At 37.4% G+C, this 26,468-nt stretch overlaps 1 protein-coding gene across 10 annotated transcripts in view; it reads right to left on the minus strand.

Annotated features, from left to right (window-relative positions):
* Positions 1-26,468, minus strand: part of LOC126871101 (disks large 1 tumor suppressor protein) — a 529,262-nt gene that overhangs the window by 442,905 nt on the left and 59,889 nt on the right. For all 10 annotated transcript variants that reach the window (XM_050629536.1, XM_050629531.1, XM_050629535.1 and 7 more), the window contains one exon: positions 16,185-16,316. In XM_050629536.1, coding sequence (XP_050485493.1) covers positions 16,185-16,316 — 132 coding nt within the window. The remainder of the gene's footprint in view (positions 1-16,184; positions 16,317-26,468) is intronic.

Below are 26,468 nucleotides of genomic sequence, written 5' to 3' on the forward strand. Positions count from 1 at the left end.
AGACGAAAATAGAGAAGAATTGCATGCAGCAGTGATCGTTTGCGCGGGTAAAATCTGGCCGAAGTCGGGCGAAGAAAGAAACGTATTAAATCGCGATTGCATCAAGAAATTCGTGCAAAAAGCTCGAGTTCCGTTAGTTCCGTGAAGATAAATGGAGGAAGATCTTTCATCATCGTGGGAGAACAACGGAATGAAGCCACGTTCATTTATTCCGGCGAGTAATTAACTTTCTTCCAATTGTTAAAAACCTTTTTGATAAATCGGATCTCGCCCCGTGGCTCATCGGAAAATGCATTTCGAATCAACGAAAAAGATTAATCTAATTAAACAAGTTAATTTTTTCGAACGAAAGGGCATGCATCTCACGAAAAATCAATATAAAGTGACAAGTACGAACACAGCGTGAATAAAACTATGATATTTATAATCTACATACAAAGTAATTAGATGCAACCAGAATTGTTGACATGGCGTGATATTATAGGTAACCTGGTATCATACGCGTGTAGAGTCGAGTGGAAAAACAAGACACCGCGTCAAAGCCAACGGACAGATCGTGAAAGTTTGATTAGTTTATAGTTTGATACGATGAAGTTTGCAAGTAATTGTGCATACACGCGTCTCCGTGTCACTATCCAACAGCTTTAATCTAGTGACTTTCGATGACAGCGTGTCCTGCGAAGTTAAGAAACGATATCGGAGTGCACAAAAGGACGAAGTGACCTAATGAAAATTCAGAGATCGATAGTCCTGCCTTTTCCAGTAGTTTTAGCCGAAATATCATTTAAACGAAAAGCTTTCGGAATTGTACGAATTCCTAATTTCATACATATAACTATAAAATTTTAAAACGTAAGAATAAATATGAATTACGAATTGTATGAATTACACGCTAAACCGAACTAATTAGCCACGCTGATAATAATCACCTAGCTTTAGAACAATCAAACACTAATTCTAATATTAAAATTAAGAACTGTTCCGAAAGTGGAGTTCTCTAAATAGTTCATATATACATATCAGAAAAAAGATGAGAAGGTAATGAATACGATCGTTTCGACGGGATTAAATGAAACGAAAGTCAGATACCGCTAAAGAATAGCTTAAAATCGTGTTACAGGTAGCAAGCAAATTAAAAGAACAATCAACGGTACATAGTTAATTGCCACTAGTGTCCCAGCTTGTCACACGATCGATGTCAATATCTTTCTTTGTCAGTTTCATTCAAACTCTTTTGCTTTACCGATGAAACTTCGGGTCGTTTCGCTTTGCTAGCTTATACAGCCATGTTAATTGCAGCAAGGGCAGAGAGTTGAAAGGGGAAAAACGGCCGAAGAGGAAACGAGTACTTGTCAGTTTACTTAGGAAACATAACACGCCCATTAATAGTTGGTTTTCCTCGTTCGTTAATTTAACATGTTTAAGCGAAGGCAATTTACCGGTAACACAGCGGGGTTCTTCCTTGTTATTAAAAAAAAAAGAAAAGAGAAAAAATGAAAAAATGACACTGCAGTATTCTCTCTCCACTTTTTTCTTGAATTATAATTACAAGGAAATGAAAATATGACATAATGAAATAAATATGGAAACATTCAGTCTTCAAACGAATTTATTTGCCTTATCTCCATTTGAACCATAATTTTTACTACACAATAATTGTAATCACCCACATATAAATAAAACATAGAAAATTCGAATCGTTTTCATGCAGATAAGCCATTAAATGACGGACACAAAGTGCCGAGATGATAATACTTTCATCCAAATGAGCCCCTTGAACGAGAATCGTCCAAAGGCTCGTGTTTCACAGGATAAAAATGTCAAAGTACCTGGCAGAAGCAAACCGTACTTACCGATACATCACGCAAACGGTATCAGAAAGAGGGTTGAAGCAATCGACCATGCAAGAAGAGTATGAAAAGTGAAGGAGGAAGAGAAGTCGGGAATAAGGGGTGGAGACGTCAACATGAAATAAACGCGACGACGTTTAACTTCTGGTTTCGTCTGGAAGGGAGAATCTTCGGCAAGTCGGAGGTGTTCAAAAGGAACTGGAAAGGGAAAGGGGATGAGAGAGGCAGACGAGTCGGTGGATGCAGAATTCGGAGGCAATATTTCACTGCCCTTCCTACGGCGTCTAGCCGCTTCAGCTTCCATCACACCCCTTTTGCTCTTCGATGTGCAAGTCCGATAGATTCGGGTCCATTTGTCGCTTTGGCCGAGTGAAATACCCAAACTCGCTATCACCATATGAACAGTCACTGTTCTTCTATTTCACTCTTTTCGTCTTTTTGCATGTTTATTTTACGACGTCATTTATTATTCCCAAACCAGTACGTTCTCCCGCTTCATTGAATTGGTTCGGAATTGAACAGGAAATTAAATTGCTCGAAGATAGCTAGAACGTACCCAGTAATGAAGTGACGTTGTGTAATACCCATTCATATCTTTTTTCTTTTTCTATCAAAATATATTCGCATAATATTGAGATATTACTGTATCTTCGACCTAGTTGTATAAAGTATGAAGAATTAATCTGGCCATTTATGTCTGCCATTTTGGCAATAAATAGATTAATTCAATTGTTTCGAGACATGCCGCAATATTACAATAATTACAGAACCGCCTAGCTAGTTCTAGTTTGTATTGTTTAAATCTGTCTTAGGACGAACGAACTAATTATTTCCTACGAAAGCAGTAGCTCTGATAATTTCCATTAGTGGACTCATTAAGGATAGAAACTACAAACTTGGTCTACACGGCAAACAATGCATCAACTGGAAACATAAATAGTTCGCTACAAGGATATATCGCGTTGGACAAACAGAACACGATTCAAAGGGAAACTTGAAAACAAAAATTTTCTTTACCAAATTGTACCAAACATAATCTGAACAAAATCAACTATAGCGATAATTATCATAAAAAATAAATGATAAAATAACGAATTATCATAAAAAATAAATGATAAAATAACGAATACATGAACATATGCAAAATAAGCGAGGTTAAACGTGTCGTTAATAATAATCGTTTTAACCTCAAGAAAGTCTTGTAAGCTCGATGTTTCGGAACTTTGCTACGCGATAGCAAGTAGATATGATCGCTAACTAGTCAGACAGTACACACGACATTACATGATCAGCCACGATATGGCGTAAGTAACACCGTAATTGAGTTTATAACAAGGCGGTGAGTGAAATGCCACATGGCTTGATACTCTGCGTGTCTGTCGACTGTCTGATACGTTACATGGTCACCGTATAAGCACCGTAGTAGGGAATATTCGTTCACATGCTCTGTAAGCAGATACTGACTTAAACGTTCTGTGCAAGCATAATGCATATAAATAGGCGGTTACAATCGCACACTGTTGGGTATACTGTTGAAAGAAAACATCGTGAATTCTATTTCGATACCGGGTCGAATTACACGTTGAAAATGTGTTTTCATCTGCAACCGAGAAGTTGAACCGCGGAAACATGAATAAAAAGAGGAACAGTCTGCTTGTGGAGAAAATTAGTTAGAAAGTTAGAGTGTCTGTAACTGTTCTTGAAACTTTCGGCAGTTCTCCGTAAGGGTTGACGTAAAGAATTATTTTTATTTCGCTTAGAAAGCACCATCGTTAAAAATTCGCTACAAGAGAAAATCAGCAGGACTCATGATCGTCAAATTGCTTAGAGTTAGAAAAAAACTCGCATTATTTAAACTACGCTCGTATCAAACTGAACTAAATCGTCTTTCGCGTTCTTCCTTGATGTCTTATTTCCTCGCTGCTGTCGCGAAATATCTAGTTAAAAGGGCATGGATGTAATGCCAACACGGTGCAGAGTAATATGGGTTTTTAATTGAGAGAACAATGCAAAAGACATCGAAACGTATCGATGGGAAAACCACGCGGCAGGCCATTCGCTTATAAAAGTGATTCTCTTGAAAGTATCGTTCCCATTTTTCTTTTGTCGTGACTCAATCTCACCCTCCAATATTCCTAAGTTTTCGTAACTTCAATCTAGAGAAGTAACTTCCGGAGCAACTCCATTTTAACTTCGTGAATCAAATATGTATAAGGACAAATATAATACAATACAGAAATACCGTAATATAACGAGAAACACGAAACATCAGAGCCGTGCAACACTGTCTAAACAATAACGGCTAATGGTTTTCAGTACAGTTGAAACTTCATTGAAAGAACTCTGAATCTCTCAACTACTCAGGAATGGTAATTTTTTCGGTAATTTGCCACTGTATCTCGTTAACATTGTGAGTTTTCTTAACATTTCGTAACATTATCAGAAGATAAATTATAATTCTACTATTATGATATTAATAAATATTAGACAAGAAACGTGACGTAAGCCGATAATGCTTTTTATGTATGGTATAATAGAAAAAACCTATGAAAAAAGTGCAAGGTGTTAGCATTATATTCGAAGGTATAAGGGCCAGTATAGTATTCATGGAAAGTATCCATGTTAGTTTTATTCCCTGCACGACGTAATAAGTTTCTAGCAAGTTGTTAATGGCCGCCTGCGGGTCGTCTCGTCGGGGCTCTCGTCGCTTGCCACGACACTAGGGGACAACGTCGTAGTGCATTACGCAAATGAGGCATAAATTCCTTCGCTCAATGAACGTTATTAAACAGCTTAATCGCTTAATGACCACTCACGCCTTGACGAAAGAAACAAAATCTTCTTAGAGCTATCTTTACGATTTCGCATGTATACGTTAACATAAAATTGAGAAAAATACACAGGCTGATAAAAGCATTTAAATGTATATAGAAATAATCAATTAATTATTGCAAATAGATATTTAATAAAAAAATTAGTATACAGCATATAACGAATAACTGATTGTCAAAATACTTTTGTGATCTCTGCAAGATATACATCTACTTGTACTAAATATATTGTAATTTCTGTATAAATTTTCAGATTTATTTCAAATTTTACCAATATGATCGAGCATACTAGTACCAATAAAAGATCTAGAAGTGTTCGAATACTTTGGTGAAACTTGTGTATCTTATTATAATAATTATTCATCTAATATAAAATATCTCGCATTACATGTTTTTGATCAATTTCCAAAAAGGAGAACGAATCAATGATAATTCTTCCGGACATATCATGATCCAATTGCCGATAAATTTCACATGCTGCTGACTATGCATGCACGTTTGTGATTTCGCATAATAACGGATAATGAGATGCTGACTGCATCTAGAGTTTCGAGATAAAAAGGAATGTAGTGGAGAGCCGACGTGTATCGTACACGATACAAAGGTACGCTTTCCTTTCTTGCGGTTCGAACGATGTTACGAAGGAAAAAGATTTTGAGTTGAGACCGGATACGTATAAGGGTGCAAAGCGACGTAATGCTTTGCACGGATATAGTGAATCGATGCATGAATAATCATATTAAAACGAACGTTTTCATCACGATTCGTTCAATATCGAACGACAGATTCGTAACTTTAACTAGTTATATCGATGCGATATCGGAAGAACCCAATCGAAACATTCTTCTCCTTGTTTCTTGCAACGATATAACGAGTTTATTCGAGATTTCGAATTAATTCGATGAACAAATTTTATCGGTACATTTGTAACGAATTAAATTAAATTCCAATAGCGTTCAACAATTAAAATCGTACATGTATAAAGTAATAACGTTACAAAAGTGTTAATTATTCGGCCACGTTAAATGTAATTTTCTGACATCCGTATACGCTCTGAAAATATAGAAATACTTTTACTGGAAATGAAATGCATGAAATATTGAGATGAATATGTATGTCGAATAATCTGCCCGAGTTATCCGTTGGTCGTCAACGGATAAACTAGTAATTAATTTATGTTATACTAAATAACATTTCACGAACTCGATGCAAAAGCTGCGGCGAAAATCGAATTTCTGTGCCCGTTAAAATTATTTCTGAGCTACGGTAAATGATTACTAGCCGGGAAAGCAACGATCGACAAACTTTCGTGTTTCGTGCTGGAGAAAATATAATCCGCGCACGTGTAAGAAGAACACGTCGCTTTATTAGCACAAGAACACGATCAAATGTAGCAATTAAAAACAAGATTAATAAGGAGCATTCTTCACTGAGCGACGTAACATCAACCTCGACCAAGATTCTTTATGGAAGATGGTTCTTAAATTTGAACACAAAGACACGATCGATGCTTCCTCTGCAAACGTCAGATTAATTTTCTGTCATGGTGTTAGGAAATAATGAACAAATAATCGTGGGATAAGATATTTTTATCGAACAACGTAAGTCTGATTCATCAACGATCCGCCGAAAAGTTTGTGGGAATGCAACAATCCGTAGGCTTGATAGTAATTTACATTTTCGTTGTAACGTAAAACTTAACGATGAAATTACATGTATCGGGGTGAATGGTGATTTCTTTCGTATATTTCTTCATCAGCTCCAACTTCATTTACACGGTGACAGAAGAAACAAGCCGATGGAAAAAAAATATTTACGAAACGATGTTCCGTTATTTGTCGTACGTCTCGGAAAATGAGACAAATTAAAAACGCTTTAATGCAAATAGGAAAAAAGGAGCGATGAGAGAATATATATCGTCGACGATTCTCCGAAAGATCATGTTTCCATATTACAGTTACTCTAAAGTAAAAAAAAGATGGTGAAACACAATGGATCTTGGCAGAAAATCCGAGAAACTGCGAGTTCTCGAAGAAGTGCAGGAGAATTACGCGAACGGATTTATGGAAAGCGCAATGCCGCGACTTCTCTTCGACACGGCCGGCGCAGAGTGATAGAGATGTCGAGAAAATGGCCGAAAATCGTGACAAAGCGGCTAATGGCCAAGTTTATGGCGACGAATCGGATTCATGTGTGCAACATGGAGCAACGAATGGGAACGATTCTCGGGGAAAACGAGAGAAATTGGTCACCCTCGTAACAACTGCGACGACTGCGCCCGCAGCAACGATCGTAGTATTCGGTTAACGATCTTACAACATTGCCTGCTCGTGCTTTGAATTTCAAATTGTCCCGCCCGTCGACACAGGCCGCTATTCACCGAGCAGCGTGCCATCGTCAGAAACCAATGACCATTCCACCGGCCTCAAGAAATCCATGTTAACGATCTTGTTTTAACGACAAACCTTTTTTTCGAACTGCATTTTCCATCTTCTTGCGGATCGAAAAATTTTCTTCTAATGTACTATCTTTCGTTCAATGAAATAAATTCATCAAGTTTGTAAACATTTGAATATTATTCTTTTTACAAACCGTAATAACTTGGCAAAGATGAAAGAAGTTTAAAATATCAAATATTTTGCGTTACGGAAGCGCGTGATGTATTAATTTTCGAGTTGCTGAAGAAAGAAAAACATTGATGAGAGCAGAATAAACGTTTATCGCGTCCATTAACAGAGTAAATTTGACTTATCCAAGTATCGTAGCCGTATTTACACAGAAAATACAAAAGTCAAGCTTGCTGCGAGAGCGAAATAAAAGTTCGAAAATGGTAACTACAAAAGATATATTCTACTGTACACGTAGATAAAAAAAACCTTCGCAAAGAGAGCTTACACTTTGTTACAACATTCAGATATTGGGCTGTATGCAATATCAATAAGGTTATTGGAAACGTGGAATCAATGCACAGGATCCGTGCATCAATATGATACGGATACGTCTACGCAACGTCTATACGTCTACACTTTGTACACATACATATATGTGGTTTAATGTACTAGAATTCCTAGATGCCATAAGCCATAATGTATTACCAAAAAATACGAATTTATTACATATTTTCAAAGGGTTTGTTCTCTATCTAAAGATAATGTATCGAATACGAATATTTATCCAAATACGGAATCTATTTTACGTTAAAAACCAAACAGACTGGTCTTTTCTTAAACTTATGCTATATTATACTATATTATAAAATGAATTATTTACTTTTAAAAAATTCTGTAACTGATACTAAAATCATGGATCTAATGATTGTCAATTTTATGAGCTGGAACAAAATTTTAAATTATAATGAAAAATTCATTGCGAGCACAGCCCTTGCTTTGTAGTTCCATCATAGTCTATTACGAATATGACAAGACATTATGAAACAAGGGGTTAATATAATTTACCACACTATTCTTTTTCAAGTACATCGTATCTATTGAATTTCTAGCGAAAAGGAACCGATTTTTTGTTGACTGAACTGTTTCCAAATAAAATTAAATAATTAAAATCACCATGAAAGTATTAAATTTTCGAGCAGCAACAAAAAGACTCAGCAAAGTCATTCGTATTTTTGAATGCAAACAAGGAAAACGGTTTCGAATAAATCTAAGTGTTTTGCCACAGAAAGGCCACGCTAAGAATTGGAAGCCAGGTACTTTGCCAGCTGCGTATCCCGCGCGCAAAACAAAGCCCTGCGTGACAATAAAGGCTACTACACAATGGTAATTAATGAATACTCGGGCCCGGGGACAAAAGTTCGTTATATAAAGATACATATGCTCCTTTATATACCGCACTATGTACCGAGCATTGCGAACCGTGGGGGAAGCAAAGTAGATTTTAAGATCGACGATGAACATGATACACTGTATCCACGATCCTATTGTTTACGAATACACGTGTACTAAGGCAAAAACAATGAAAATTAAAAGCACCGTCCTGAGTGAGACCTACGCATGTTTGTTGAAGCTTTTCTATTTCCTTCTATGGTTGATTCCTTGACCGACGAATTTGAAACACCTGGATAATTATTTTCCATTTTTGCATTTCGCTTTACGATATAATCTAAAATATTAAAAAAAACTTACGCACATTTCTGCGTAATATATATTATGTAGCATATTACTGGAATAATTATATTTTATACCAAATTTCTTTTCGCGAGACGAACGTGCATTATCCCAACGATTAATTTCGACATTTTAATTAAATTGGTTAGGTTAGATTTCATTTTAATTAAATTAGATCGAACGTTATATCTCTAAAATTAGATTATATTTTAATTTATTGCATATTAAATTCTGATATTGCCAAATACAGTTCATGCCAAATAAAGTAACCACGTTTGAAATTCTGCTACTGCTGCGGGGGCATGAATAAGAATAAAAAAGTGCATTCAATATCGAGCCACAAAAGAGAGCGGAGATTGATCGATGCGAAATCGTCGACCAGGTATTTCCAATCTCTGGCCGAAGAAAATAGGAGAAAAGAAGAGATCGAGGGTCGCACGTATAAAAATACATATACGTAGCTATACTGGCGTTTCGATTTTGAAAATTTCAGCAATGGTATCAGTGGCTACCGAGCTCGATAACAAAGAAGCCAGTAAGCGAAAATGCAATTTTTCCAAAGCAATACGATCAGTTCTCCAGTTATTTCGAAATACAATACTTTTCGTTACGTAAATTTGATAAGTAATCCGAAACTTCGTATAAAAATTCGGCACTATTCAGTTTCCATTTCCATATTATCCACAGTTCATATTTCGCTGTTTCGCGTTATGAATATTTCGCGCGATTTTTTACGGCTTAGCTCGTACACGAGTCGTTTCTTCTACGCGTGAAACGTATATTAGCCATAATTGTTCCGTGATAGCGTGCGCAATTCCAATTTCGATAAAAATCGCCCAAGCCTTGCCGTTGTTAAACCTCGAAACAATGCCTGACTCTTGTACCGGCAAGAACACGTGCTTGAGAAATTGCACGAGCATCGCGATATTCATGAAAAGAATATCGATCGAATTTCTGCTGCCTGCAAAAGGTATTCAGATTCTAATAAAAGTTCGTTGTTTACGATATCGAAGGTTCTTCGTGAACAACGATTTTCCTGATATGATGTAAGATCTAATTAACGTTAAATCAGTCGAGCTACGAAACGAAAAAATCTCAAAATGACAGATTTTAGATCTTTTGTTTCTTGAAATTTCTAAAAACATACGAGTGCTTTTAATAAAATAGCTAAGCGTTTTTATTAATATGGAAACACAATCTTACGTGTCTCCTTATTTTCACTGTACCATTTTAATTGGATTCGTCTATGTCTGCTATATTAAAGTTGCCAGTTTTAACGTCAAAATAGTGTTCTCCAAGTAAAGTGCAAGTAAAGCGAACAAATTAGAATTATGAGCACAATTTTAAGATCAAAGCGAACGGGGTTGCTACGTGATAGTGACATCGAGGCTACGGGAAGTTCGACAAGACCGAACGAGAAGGTGAAAAGAACAGCCCCGAAAGCTGAAATACGTCAAGAGCTGACGCGTTTCGCGTCATCGGCACGTCTACCCCGCGTGTCAATTTCTTTCTCCGCCCTTCATGCGCTCATTTTTCTGGCTCTCTGTTCCGCTTTCATTTTCCGTCGTGCACCAAAATGCCGTCGTCCGTGAGTGCAATAGCCTAGCGCGAATGATTGCTCGGTCAGATGAAGCTGCAATTTTCTGCACTGCTGCCGCGTCTAACGCCCGAAATAAATCGGATTTTGCGACACAGGATAGAAAAAGCACCCGTGAAAAAGATTATACATAAAACAACAGCGCTAGACACCGTGCAAGAAGAGTTAATCGTAATTAAAACAAACGATGCGCCGTAAATAATCTCGGACATGGATACGAGTCTCGCACGGCGCTTTTTTACGCTGGTTCCTTAACGTGAACCGGATTCTCGCTAATCACGTTGTCGATGAGACAGATCACTTGATAAAGTGGTACTGATAGTGTACCAAACGACGTCCATGAGTCAGACATTTTTTGTCTTAACTGCTACTTAAACTGTAACATAGCGTAGAGCGATACGTTATTCAAAATTGGTAGCAATAATTGTAGAGTTCTCAGTAACGCGTCAAGTTTGGATACCCAACATGATATTTCATTCTTCGCTCAAATTACAGGAGCGAAGTTGCCTCTCTTCCTCTGTGCTTCACTTGCCCTAAAGGGCTTCACCACTTCCTTTGTCTGGTTACTTCAAAGAAAGGAAACCACAAACTTATCAACGTCGGTGTCTTGCTACTTTAATATTTCTCTATTCCCTCTATTTTCTTGCTACTTTCTTTTCTCCGAGTTGTAGTTTCAGCTTCCATCTATTTCGTTCCCGTTCACTCTTATTTCCTTTTTATTACAGCACCGCCGCGCTTTTTATTGATTTATAAATTGATCTGTTCTCTCTCGTTTTTCTACCTCCCTCCCCCTCTTTACGTTCTAGTCTCGTTACTTTCTTTTCTCCTTTCTTCCGCCTTTCGCGCTCTCCACACCAGGCTCCTACCAGTTCTAGCAGTTGCAGGGCAACACGAAAAGTAGACGATACTTTCCTCCCCCAGAGATGTTTCTCCTTCCCGAGGCTGTTCGGGAAAATTTTTCTCCGCCGATCGATGACCGACCTGAATTTTAAAGAAGCGAGAAAAAGCTGATTTTCAACCTCTGCGACAACAAGTTTAGTTTCCTCTTTTCTCTTTCTTTCTTTTTCAACGTCAACAAGCCACGTCTAATTTATAAGCATCGAGAAATACGTTTATCGCCCCGCGGCTGATTCCATTAAAAGACGTTAACGTTAAGATGAAGCTTCGCCCGATTCATTAACGATTCTTAACCAAAAGATCGATGAATTCCTTGGGTGTTCAAGACTCGTATCTCTTTCGATAACAACCGTACTCCCTTTCGATTCATGACTGGAAACCAAGTTCCATTAACATTTTATTTCTATATTTGATCAAAGAATATATGAAACACATAACATTTGGAAAAAAGAAAAAGAGAATTAAAGAATATAGGTGTCCATTATATCACATAAATGAAAAATAATGTAAATAGAGAATACATATAGAGAACACCGTAAAAACTATCCATTGATGTATCGCTGAAAACTGACCTAAACTACTAGTACACGTGTACAAGGGCAAGAAGGATTTGTCAGCCAGTCGTGTTTTGTAACGTAACGTCCGATGCATTCGCCACCAAGATGTAAAATAGTGCATCGTGTCTATGTTTCACGTTCATGTCGTGTCGAACCATACATTTGGATCCGTAGAGTGTCTGCACACTGTACGAACTGTATCAAATAGGTTATACGTGAGAAATTTACATACCGTTTTCAGAGATTTCTCTTTTAATTTTTATTAAAACAATCAAAAATATGGCCACACGAATTTTCTATCGTAAAAACATATCACGTATTCAAATTCAAACCAGAATTCGTCAGATCTGTTTTTTGTTTACTAGTAAACTAATGCGTCGCAAATTTATCAACAAAAACGAGCAACGAAACTATGCAAGAAGGGTGCAAATGTGGATTATGAGATTAGCAGCCTGGTCTCCTATAATTAGGTTTCTTTGGTACGACTTGCATCGCGTATCTGTTTTCTTGAGAAAGGTGGCCATGTAAGAAATAGGATCTTAAATCTAAATCCGTCAAAGTTCGCATTCGCTAAATACACAGGTAAAATTCAATCTCGAAAAATAAAGGGCAGCATGTATGACGTAAGAATTTAAACAAAATTCATAAAATGTATATTCATGCAATACAATTTTGGTTCTTGTAGACCTGCAATTAATATCGCACTCCTTCATTTGAAAAAGTAAATTCTACCGAATTTCAAGAAGCCTCGATCAAACACGATGCAACCGAGGTAAGACTCCGTCATTTCTAAAGGATTTGAAGAACAGAGAAAACAGAAAGAAACATGAGCTCAAGGAAATCACGTATTCGTAAGTAGACGTTTCCTTGTAATCTGGCTTTCGAATTCCTTTACCAGACAAAAAGGTTCGTAAGATTAGTGGGAGATTAGAAACGTCGAATGTTCGAGTTTCCCAGAGACTTTTCTAGGATGTGAGTAGAAGGATCATTAGAGGAGCATACCTACTTCCAATGGAAACAAATTGAAAGAGAAGCTCTTTAAACTCGAAGGTCAATTTATCGCCCTAATTTTAACTATCAGGAAATTTCTAGAATTTCAAGAAAAATTTCGTTAACCGCCACGGATGTTTGCTCGCGAGGGATCGACCATTTTCTCATTTTGGCCAATTTCACGAGTTAAGACACCTCTTAACTTCCATCGTTTTCAAGTCCTATAATTCGCAATCCATCTGGATAATCGGTAGGAAGCTGATGCCGACGATAACAAGCGGGAAAGGGCTGAGAGCGAACGAAGGGGAGGACGAGATATAAATTGAGAGCACTCGTCCAAAGCTACTCGAGTATTTTAACTCGTCCAAAATAGCGGTACAGCCTCTCGAATTATCTTCGAGTTTGCTGACCAAAGGAAAGGCACGAGTACCTTGCGAGCCTGTGTCACGTATCTTTAACAAATTTGCCGGAAACATTTCCAGATATGCGAATCCTCTCTGCCTGTTGCCTTCAACTCGGTTATTAAATCGTCTAAGCGTGAAGAATATAACGTGTTTCAGGAAAAATAATTCCATAAATACGCGAAGGTGTCAGTACTGGTGTACAATGCATTCCATTAACGCGACAATTAATAGAAAACACGAGAGATGTTCGCGAGAAATACTCTTAAGGTGAGCGCCGGTGATCCAAATTATTCTTTAGATACGGGAAAAGCGTTAAACATAATTAAAATCTGGTTGTTCGTCTAGAGAAAATTAAATCAGAAGTACCGGCGTTCCCCGGTGACCTGATTGCAGTTGCAACCGTAGCCGCGCTGTTGTACAACAATTATCGTGACATTCGAGTAAATTAATTTAGAATCTTCTTCTAGTCGCGTGGGATAGATCTCCCGTTTCTCTTTCCAACTACTTTTATTCCAATTAATCTTCTTTCTTGCTTTTCCTTCGGTTTGAAACTTGAGATACTCTGATTCAGCAGTTGGAGTCAAACCATTCTACGATTGACAGTGAATTACGTTTCACGGACACTTGTTCAGTGATTGTCGTAAGTTCGCTAACGACAAACTTATACTGTGGGAAAGTTGAAAATCAGCGCGACGCGACATCGTATCCGAGTACAATCGCTGCTGATGAAGGCCAAATATCCGAGAGCACTGCATCTCAATTTCAGTCGGCGTCGTTATTTCGTCGTCCAGTTTCCTATAAACTTCTGTCTCTAAGTTCACCGGTGTATAACACCGTTACGTGCTTAGTTCTAAATTGTAACCTTGTTACGTACTTAGCGTTGCCAACGTGACGCGTAACCTTGTGGGCATTGACCAGGAAACTGTGGTATGCGAACAACGATACGTTGCAGCAATCTTCTTCGAATCATTAATTATGATGTTAGCCTCAAAACCAGCTACGGTAATAAAGGGTTCTTGCGGAATTATGAGCAATCGAGGACATGTACGATGTATTGTATAATAAGTTTAAACGTGACGACGCGAAAAAAACTAATTAAAACGATGACATTTAACTTGTTTTATTGTAGTACATATTTTTTAGTTTAGTTATTTCCAAAGCAGTAGAGTTTCAGTCGCAGTTACAACTTGAAATGGAAATTTCTCGTATGCAGTGGCAATGAGATTGCGAGCTGAATTAAGAATGTGTGCAATATTCGCACGCACATTTACATAGCCTATTCAGCAGCTTGGTATGGAACGCATGGAAAATTCAGAAAATTGCTGAAAAAATTCTCCCTCGTTCTCTACTCCGAATATCTAGCTACCTGTGCCTTTAGAGACGCTGCCAGAATAAATGGAAACTTAGATACAATACCTGTATCGATTCTTGGGACAGAGTTAATCAAATGATCGATCTTTCTACTTCATCCAATCACTCAAATACAATATCTTTTGAAATTTATGTCCAATTAATATCATTCGTAACTAATTAAATTTCCAAATTGAACTGCAAATTCAATTCAAACGACTGTAATAATGATTAATCGCGAAACACGCTAAAACTTTTTTTTTCAAACATTCACTTTTCACTGATAAGATGGGAAAACGATTTTAAGAAAGCAAGATTTGGTCGAACGCGAATATCATTTTGTTAGCAATTAAGGCTGGTGGTGTTTGAATCACTTTGGTAGAAAGACGCTAATTTCAGGTGTTTCACGGAATATTCCAATCTCGTTAAGTACTTAGCGTAGCTGATATGACGTGTAATCTTGCGGCCATTGTCCACGTCACCGATGGGACTCTCGAGGCGAAGCTGTTTCGGGTTTATCAGCACTAACAGGCGAAGCGCGGCATCGGTGCAACCGACACAGTCGCACGTGCAGCAGACTAATCTCCTCTATGCAGAAGCATTATACCGAGTGGACGGAATAGGACAATCTGGTACGCAAAGTAACTTACACGGTTACCACGGTTGTCGGATACAAACCGACGCAACGTTCTACCATTTTCAAAATATCCCAGTGATGCGTCAATGGTAGATTTACGTCCGAAAATTTTCTACATTAACCAAAAGAGAATATTTTGAAAGCCATCATGATTGAAAAACTCTTTCGCAGCATGATTCTGCAAATTCGAAGAAATCAGAAGGTTGTAAAATATACGTGGACTAATTGTAAGAATACCACCGTGGTCATAACTCATTTAGTTGTTACTGTTCACGACAGACATTACGGTAAATTAATATTTAATGAAAACAAAGTGTAATGAAAAATAATTAATGACAAAAATCGACGACTTTGCAAGCAATTTAGAATAAAAATATTCTTTTATAACGGAAGGTTCAAAAGTAGGTTAAAAGATACTTGATTGTTATCATTCTCGCTGGTATAAAAAGAAATATGAGGAAAAGATCTTGAGTTGATATTAAGAAAGTATGTATTCAAAGAAATCCACGAAGGATCTCGCATATCCGTGAGAATGTTCAATTTTGAATTCAAGCAAAAGCTAGGCTCGATATTGGCTCTCTCTCTTTTTCCGTTGATCGAACAAAGCTTCGGTCAAAATTTTGGACGAGCTTTCGTCTGAAAGAGGATGCGAACGGAATGAATCGTGCGGTAAGAGCTCTTTATTCCGAATAACAATGGCGCGAGAAACGTTCGAGAGGCAACGTGCCAGTTCCGATAAATAAGATGAGATTGAGCCGAAGCATAGAGAATGGGACGAGGCGTGCGCTTCCTTTGAATCTTCCATGAATCGTCGGAATTTTTCGAATTTTAAAACACATTGGGAATGTAGGAGAACGTATTTCTCGGATGAAACGCACAGTGAAGATATTTCAAAAATATCCGAGGAATATTTTTAATGAGAATTGTTAAACGTCGTTGTAAACGCTTACCCAATAATGCCTGGAAGAGTCTGCTTTTGAAAATACGTATGACACGCTCGATGGCCAATCGCAGTTGTTTGTCCTGAGGCCTCGTCAGCTTCGCGTGATAATCTTCGAGGAGCTCTAGGGCTCTGTGAGCTTCTGAAAAGAAAATTACGCTTTAGAGTCTGTGTAACTTCTCCGTCATGAATTAAATATGAATAAACGATATATTATATATGCGGAAAATTGAATTTGAAAGAACATGGTTGTATGTTCAATGAGATATTGTATTCCTTTGATCGCTTTTCTTTCAAAGAGAGCGAAAGAATAGAGGAAAAGGGAAAAGACCGTAACGAAGGAACTTCCGACTGTAACGATGCAGCGGAATACACTATGCAATCATGAAATTAATGTAAATTCGTGGTAACTACTGAGTAATGTTAGTTTAAAATATCTTGTATTCTACACAGCGTACGTTAATTTCGTTAAATGTTCCGTAAAATTATAAATTTAAGTGGTGTATAATTTATCATCGTGATGCTTAAATTAAAATAAATATTAATGTTTGCTACATATTGTGTAATATCATGACATCTATTAAAATGTAGATCGCGCATTTGTTTTCGCGAGAAGACAAAAGTTCCATGCACAAAGAAACAAGTAACGAGGGCATGCATAACATTTCAAGAAATAAAAGACACGTAGATGCACAGGTGCATCTGATTTCTAACACAAAATGATAACAAGGACGTCGTGCACGTGAAATTCTCTACTAGAAAAAAATAACACCGGGAGGGGTACTGAGAATTTTTCTTTATATTTTCGAACTTTGTAGCTTCAAAACGGAAAAATTGTCTTTTATCTAAAAAAAAAAAAAAAAAAAAAGAAGACAAAAAGAGACAAATACACGTAAAAATAGTTAAAACATAGGAACAAATCAATGAACACCTGCAGGCCACTTTCACACCATTTTGTCACCATTTCCTCTCACATTGCCCGAAGTAAGAGGCAATGGCAACTTTATAAGAACAGAAGGAAATACTTTAGATTCCCATATGCACTCAACGTTGATTCACAAAGAATAGTGGAAAAACCAATGTGTTCCCAATGGAGATAGTAGGATATTAGTATAAAGTATAAAATACTAGAGCATTCTAAAGCACGGAAAAGATTATAGATAGTTTAAATTTGTATGTAAAAATCGCAAGAATATCCCATTTTAATTTTTTTTACGCTAAAGAATTATTAGTTTTTAGAAATTACTGTCTCTATCGTCGTTTCTTAATTCATAATCCTCAAAGAGCTCATCCGTTAGCATTTCTCACGTGTTCAAATATTTCATCCACCACAAGGAGTTTTTATAATCGGTCCGCGGATTTTACTCAAACATTGTTGAAAATCTGCAGATCGTCTCGACGATTTCCTTCCGGATAGTTTAGACAATCGCGAATGAGTGGTCGGCGCACTTGTTGATTCGTACTACTTCCTCGGCAAATCCTGAAGTTACAGAAGGGATCGATCAGCTCTTGTCCGTTCGTACGTTCTTCTTTCACTTCCTTTTCGAGAGAGCTCACGACCCTCTTTTGTTCGTAGCACAATATGCTAACGGATAAAATTACGGTGCGCTGCGCCACGCAAATAACGACATAAATGTTTCTCGTTCGATGATAATGCGAATTTTCACGACTCTTGCCGGTTTCGTTCTCCTTCCATCGACCCCCACCACTCACGAGTTCCTTCTACTTCGATGAATTCACCAACTTCCAAACTGTGCGCCAAGCAACGGATATCCTTTCGTCTGAATTCGAGTTAAATGTACTTTGAATCGAAGAACTTTCCTCGGAAGAATGGATCGTCGTCGCGTGACCTCGTAGCGCGAGAGACGCAAAATATGATTAATTGCACTAGAAGCTAGAGGATAATGCGATTATCATTCAACACATTGTGTAATAACGTTTTACGCGAGTATAAATCTTGTCGAGTCAATGACCAAGTACAAACCGCTGACACGTTACTGTTGAATGAATCTAATATGTCTCATGCATAATGTTGCTCGGTTTAATGTCTACTCTTGTCGCCAAGCTTTATAACATGTCTGTCCAAAAATAGTTGTCAAAAGATTTCACGTGTATCTGACAGGACGGCCACACAATCTGCAGGGTTAATAAAGGTTTCATGATCGTTAATTATGTTGTTGGTAGAGAGAACGTGCAATTAAAATTGCAAGCTAGGATGTTTAAATACCTTTCAAAAGTCATGTCAGTACTGGAAGATTTTAATAAACATCTTCTTAATAATGTTCTCGGCAATGTGGTTATGGATTCAGATTGAATGTAAATTTCTAATTACCAAGCCTCTTGATAGTGTAATATTTTAGTAATGTAAAAGTAGATAATAGCGGCATTGTTCCACGCAACTGAAAACAAGTAAGAAAGACATAAGCTGTAACGCAAAAATCATTTTCTAGATAACTAGGCGGATCCTTCTAACGGGCTGAGCTAATTATCATTAACCGTTCCGTTAAACGGGAACGCTAAGGGGCCAATTACCGATAAATGCTCCATTCCGAAAGCAACCTTTGGCTTTTTCGAGGCCAATTTGCAGATGTTTCTTTACTCCAAACGCTTGAAATTTGCAAGGCAGAGGGCCTGAACATGTTCATTGAATAGCGTGTTTAAGAATATCGCATCAGCTAAAGCGTAATTTCGCCAATTCTTTGTTTCACGAATTCGTTAACTGTAAGTTTAATAATTTGCTATATTACACTTTAAGCTGCCACATTGGACACTGTAATAGGACGTTACATCGAAACTACTCCAAAATAATTGGAGAAATAAATAACGCAGCGTAAGGGTTAAACGAAATAAATACGTATTGATACGATTTCCAAAAATAAAAAGTTGTCGATCACAAATCTCACGATTAAAATGAAACACTTAGAAAACAAACTCGTAAATTAAAGAAGTTCACGGAACAAGCGCGAGAATTTGGAAATCGAAACAGATCGTCGGCGTGCCGGTGCAGAGTCAAAGTGGCACTTTGATTTCTGAAAAGCTCGGCATACGTACGTGTAACGAGCGTTCCTTTCCGTGCGTTCCATTTTTGCGTCGTCTCGGGTACACCGTAAAATGGGAAAACCACTTTCCGCGTAAACGAAAAAAAAACCCAGCCGGGTATGGATACCCTTTACAAGAACGTATACACGTTTCATGGTACATGTGATGCGTTATAGGCATATACGTCGTAAAACTTAAATCGCGTTAGGTGCCGATAACGTTAGCGTGCAAAATTTACATAAATCCGTTTGAACGTACACTGAAACATATATAAATTTACGATAAACGTATATAAACTTCATTCTTTGTACGCACCATCTACTTTTCAGATAAATCATTTTATATTCCAGTTTCAAAAATTTGCTTTTCAATCTCCAAAATCGCAAAAATCCGAATTTAATGAAGATACGATATAATCGTCAGTTATCAGTGTGACGAGAGTATACATACGATATATTACTTATTAATACCAAGAGAACGGCTTAAGGTATTCAAACGATCAATTTTGAATTAACTCTCTGGTAAACTGTACATCAAATTATTACTTTTAGTGTGTCTGTGTTTTGGTGTATAGTTGCACGTAGTTCCAAATGGTATTAGGTTTAGCAATAAGGAGAAAATTTCTCAGGGGTAATAAGGTAGTAATAGGTAAAGTCATCTACCTTGGCGAACAGCAATGAAACTGTACCAAGCATCACCATCTTTTTTCGTCTTTATGATTCAAGCAAATGTGGCTGTTTCCCCTTCAGTTACAAAGACGCGTTTCTTACACGAGATCCTCGATAATTAACAAAATTCTTTTCTCCGTCGTAAGCACAGGCTCGACCGTTGACACGAGACTGTAAACACGATTCACGAAGCGTTCAACGTTTCACGCGACCAAGTTTAGAAACGAGTTTCCTTTCTATTTATGATGCGAAATTCAAAACTCTTTAACTCTTTCCTTAAGGGGCGAAATAAATTCAAACGACTTAATTAAGTAAACGACACAACTGGAAACAGGAGCCACCGGTCGCCGGATTTTTAATGAAAAGCGATTTTTGAGAAAGGATGAGAACTGTCCTAGCATAATGTTAAACGGTGGAAACGCAAATTTGTTTTCGCTTGTCTCTTCTCTCTTTTTAACTTCGAGATTGGCTTATACGATACATTGGTTTATATATCGTAAAATAGGTATCATCTATCTTTCGTAATTATCATATTTAAATTGTCATCTTATTGCGTCTTGTATAAAATCGCAACAACGAATGTATGTTTAATAAATGATATTAGATGATCCTTCTCTTTTAATATCGTGTTAAAATAACTTAACGCTCATCAGGAACGTCAAGCAGAAATTTGAAACGTCCAGAGAGTGGAACGCAGAAACTAATTTAGGCTTTCCCTGGAACGTTAATTCAGGATCTGGATTAAAACGAAAGACACGACCATAAGAACGGAAACAAATGAACGAAGACGCTATTATTTTCGTCGTTCATTAACACGTGCGCCGGTGACACAGTTCGCACGCAATAATTAAAGGACGCCCCTTTTCGTCGACGTGCGTCTAATTAAAGCACGCTAATTATCGAAGTGAATTACGGAATTCGTGTCTCGACAACGTTTCTCACAATCATCGCGACGATGAAGCGTTTAAATCATTGTAAATTTTCTTTTATTTAACGCGAGAAAAATCATGGCAACTATGATCTAATCTATTGAAAATGCAATGCACAGTCACAACAATTAATTAAACCTTGATTTCCTACGCAACAGAGATTTTATATTTTTACATAATCAAGACAGAATTGCGATCAAAATCATGTTAACGGACAGGATATTTTTCAGCCACGTATAATTTCGTTTTAACATAAACAGATGATAATAATTTATAATAGATAATAAAGATAATAATTTACACATATAATTGAAATTGCTCAATCGCAATTGGAATACCTAATACTGGCTGGTATATTTAGTATGTTTTTTTAGTATATTTGAAACTGATCATTAGCTTGTTCGTAGGAAAAAAGGTCGTGTAAGCTCGCAATTTGCAATGAATACCAGTTATATAAAAAATTAATTATCAAACGATAGTTAAATCTCACACATCTTTATCCTTCTCTTCCAATCTTCCACAAAGGAAAATCAATTAGTGAACCTACAAATATGGAATAAGTGGCTAAAGTAATGAACAGTGAAATTTATCTGGCACGCCCTTGCTACCTCATGTTCGTGAGAATGACGGGCGGGCTTCTCCCTCCGTCGTAAACCAAAATCGTAGGAATTCTTTACGTGCGTCCGTAATATCGCGAAACGAAACATTCTTCGGGTTAAGTTTATGCAAACAGGATACACGCAAAACCGCACAAACCGGAACATTTATCATGCTTTATAGAAGCGTGTACAAAACGTAAATGGAACGATGCTTGTCATTTCGAAACTCTATGAAAAATAGTGGATGGAAAAATAGTCCCTCTGGCCGATGATCCATGATATACCACCGCGAATATACGTTACCAAATACGTACCAAATATACGTACCAAAGGAACACCGCCCTTTAAATACATCGTAAATTCCAACGAGCAAACGTAGAGAACGGCACATCTAACGGTGTGGTGACAGATTAAATTATTGTTTCGGATGTGCTGTGAATAATCTTCGAACATGATTCGATTCGATTCGATTCGAAGCAATGGAAAAGGATCGGAGATCGAGATTCAGCTCCGGTTCGATGGAGGACGAAAAGCAGAGAGTTTAGACGCGAATCAATTGGAAGTTGCGCGAGAATTCGCAGACGTTTAATCCAGGCCATCATATTACCGACACTGGCGTCTGGCGCGTAAGATAAACAAGGGAACAGCGGAATACAGATTTTCGGAATTTACGGGCTACAGGAATACGGGCCCTGTAGTTCTAGAATTATGGAAATTTCGAATAATTGGATCCTACCTCCTCCCATGTCGCGAAAACACACCAGCGTGAGACAAATGCGGCTGAACGTGACTCGGAGATGCATCGAAATCCGAGAAATTCGTTTTTCCGCGAAGTAGGAACTGTTTTACACGATAAAAATTCGCGTTAAAGGAAATGGTTTTATAGGATGAAAGATTGGCTTGGCATTTTAGTCAGAAGGGACAGCGTATACGAAAATACCGATACTTCCAAATATTTAATATACATTACCAGAAAGTCGAAATTGCTTTTTACGGGAAATAAAGTTACGAGTATCGATACACAAAATCTTTTTACCAAAGAGATTTAAAAAAATTTGTTTTCATTTTTTTTTTCGATTCTATAAGACGCGTATATCAATTTGCTATTATATAAAATCTATCTGCTTACCGTCCATACTCTAAAATCCTGATTAACTTCAAATACTTGAATAGGATATAGGAGAAGAAGACAGATTATTGTCTTAATTTTAAACATTAATAAATGGGTTAACATCTATGAAATGTAGAAAAAGACAACAAAATTGTATAAACGAACTCGTATGCTCTCAAATAGTTTTTTAGTGCTGATACAATTCTGTTAATTGGTTAGCAAATTGTTGGTACATTTCATTACTTCCTTATTTTGCTTCTCTGCCAACACGTTATTACGAACACAATTTCTAGGAAATGGAAGAGGAAATTTCGATATAGAAATGAAAATGGAAGCAAGTTCCATTTAGAAGATCTTAAAAATTCAAAGAGAAGCGAAAGGAATCTTATATTGAACGGTGAATCGAATCTTTTACAGAGAATATATCGGTACAATAGGTATCAGTTTTGAATTAAGGTTTAATAGTCTTACCTTTTGTTCTTTTTTATCTTTCTTCCATTTTTATCGATGTGTCAAACTACGTCGTCTATTAAAGCGTTCGAGACTTCTCCTTCATGCATTACTGAAAAGATCCATTTGATAGGCCGTCATCTTCATTGAGTAGAAAGTAATTCTTTGCCAGCAACCGGGATGAAAATCGCAAGAAAATATCAAACCTCTCAGCCGTGACTCAAGAAGAAAAAACGAGAAAAATTAAAGGTAATAAATTTCCTTTGGGGAGTCGATCGGCTGACGTTAAGTCGAGATAAAAAAGTAATTCCGTTCCCCTTAATATTCCGTGCCACTTTTCCTCCTATATCTCTTCCGTGAATGACGACAAAACCTTTCGAATACTTAAAAACCAACGCGCCGAAGTATCGAAAAGTATGAGAAAATTTTTCTTCTTTCGCAAGAATTTTCATTAGAACGTAATACAAAACATCCACATATAAAACACCGTAGATTACATAGAAAAAAAAGAGAATTGCGATATGTTTTAAATCTTCCTTCCGCGTAATAAGCTTCATGTGGTTTCGCGAGTTTTCTAATTAACACGGCTCTAGAATGAAACATGGGCAAGCGAAACTTAATAACGTAATCAATTTAATGCCAGTTTTAACGTGAAAGAAAATAATCAATGTGAAAAGAACACGAAGAAAGAAAACTCTGGGAGCGAAGCAAGGTGAAAAGGGGAGGAGAGAGAAAAAGAAGGAATACCTACGTTCCACATAGAGAGGAAGAATTTTATGTTCCTCCTGGTAAGGTTCTGCACGTTACCGCTGTCAGGAAAGGAAAACGGATCCGTGACATCCAGTCGGCTTTTCCACTTGATGCTTTCCTTCTTTCTCCCTTTTCGCGATCTTTTCTTCCCTTTTCTTCCCTATGCGAGTCCCCTACTTTTCTCTTGCTATTATCTAACTCATTTGTTCGGCACGTTGGTATACATTCGGGAGGTAGTACATTTGCATCCTCGGGCCCCCGACCGCGTTCAATTTGCATGAGCGACGTACCCGTAATTTAGTATCAGAAGTTTCATACCATTCAGGCATAAATTATACATACACGTTGGAATGAATAAATATATTTCGCTAAACGCGAGTTTCCATCATGCTAACGCGTGTCAATATTTAAGTTTATATCTCGGTCAATATTTAAGGTCCTGAAAATTGGACGAAATATCAAACACATTTACCTAACTTTATACCCCTAGCTTTATTATTATTTTTATCATTTCTATGAATTAACATTGATACTGAAATTACAAAACTAACAGTGGCAGAATATAGCGATTAAACTACTTCGCGTAATGAAAAGATTCCCAGGGAGCCACAAAATCTGGATTCTTATAACGAGCTGCGGTTTTGACAGTAACTCATGCAATTTTTTCTGTTCGTGCCATCACCGTGACAGTAAAGTGGAAAAATGTTGCACGGTATCTCCACCGAGAATCGTAAATTGCTTCCCGCGAAGAATGCATAGGAAGGGAATGAGTATCAGATATTCTTTATTATGATAAACAGCCGCCGTTTATCACGAAACGATTAATCGAAAGACCAATACGAAATACGTTTCCGTCGTATTTAAGAAATCCTAGGATGATCGAATTGAATCAAAATGCAGCTGGCTCGCTTCACGGTTTGAAAAGTCAGCCAGAAGGTAGCATTTATGGAAAGTTGAGAAATTATTGGGAATTTTCTAGGATCGAGTCGACACGAGCCTTTACACAATGTCCCTGTTCCAGTGAATGATCTTAGTCCAACGATCAAAGGGATCAGTAGATCGAAAACGTCCTTAGGATAACATATAGGCTATAAGATCGTGATTGCCGGTAGAATGTTTTCCGAATCGATTCTTCCTCAGTCGATAGATAACGCAATGAAAAAGTAGGCTTCAATAATCTCCGCCATTTCGTAGAAACTTTTATCGAAGAATATGAACAGGATATGAATAATGAAGCATGACTGATTATATTTGAATAATATCCGAACCGGTCTTTTCACGTCTACGCCATTTAATTATTTTATACGTTATCAATATTCCCCGCACTTTTATCTCGAACAGAGATTCATCCAGATCCAATAACTTTCCCGTTAGCTCCTTACCTAAAATCACAGTTTAGCGAGGGGAAAAAAGCCGTTGCCCACTCCATTTGATCGAGAAGGGATAGGCATAAAAATTCACAGTTTCCAACAATTTCGAAGTCTATTTCTTCCACATGACCATTCATTATTGTACGCGAATGATAATAAAGAACAATCACAAGTGGGCATCGAAGGCGATCGTACAAACAGTGCCAATTTAATCTCCATTCTGCGCGTGACAGCTAAAACGATCCTCCGCCCACCGAGCAGTCGTCTGGAGCAACCATAGCGTGAAACCGCGATAATCTCAATGTCCATTTGTCCCGATTCCATTGTCGACCATTGAAAATGCCGTAAAAACAAACACTCTGACCCTACTGCAATATCTCAAATATTTTCCATGAACATTATCCGTTCCTCTATTTCTTTCTCGTCCCATCGAAATATAATTCGCACATTGAATCCTCGTCAAGTTAAAAGGAGGGTTAACGTGAAACTAAATTCGTTCCAAAAGTATTCTCGTTGCACTTTGAACGGACCGAGGAAAATGCAAGTATAATTACCATGCATTTCGCAATTTTCTTCGTTCTTGACAATTAAAGGTATATTTCTTCTCTAACAGCGAAATAAACGTCGGAACAATAATGGAGCGGTTAGTAAAACAATGGTTGAATGTTAACACTACATGCAATTTTCATCGGCACAACACGTATCCACGTTTTTGAACGAACTAACGAGAATTAAATTTCGATAGTTTAATTAGTATTTCAGCTTTTATCACCGATTACTATTCCCATATAAATCATCAAGCGTCGAAAAAAAGATTCTCACAATTCAAACCTCGACATACGTCGCGCCTCGTCTCTTTCCTTTGTTAAACGTTGGAAGCGCCAGTTGGATGAAGAAATGAATAACAAAGAAGATTATCGATAAACTGGAAAGATTGGAAAGCTATTTATTTTTTATCCACCGTAACTGTTTATGCCGCAATAATAAAACAAATACCGAACGCACTTTAAATAATTAACGCATCGCAATTAACGTATTTTGTATATTCTAAAGCAATTGAAACTCGTCCCTTGAAAAATTTGTCGTCACCGATCGTCAAGAAGATTGATTTATAATTTTTTCAGAGACGAAATCCGGCGTAAAACGATGCGAAAAATAAGCGACGCGTATCGAGTAAATTATCAAACAGTTTGCACACGATCCAGTGATACCGAACCGTGACGAGAAAATAAATTTCCGCAAATTTACACGAAAGGCGTGAACAATCTCGGTTCGCCATTCGTTTATTCGATTACCATGCTATAATATTTGCCTGAGCCGCGTTAACGAAAGCCGTACTTTAACTGCTTCATTATGCAAAACCTTTCGCTATCTTTTC

This window comes from Bombus huntii, chromosome 11, assembly GCF_024542735.1.
Source record: "Bombus huntii isolate Logan2020A chromosome 11, iyBomHunt1.1, whole genome shotgun sequence".
NCBI lineage: Eukaryota > Metazoa > Arthropoda > Insecta > Hymenoptera > Apidae > Bombus > Bombus huntii.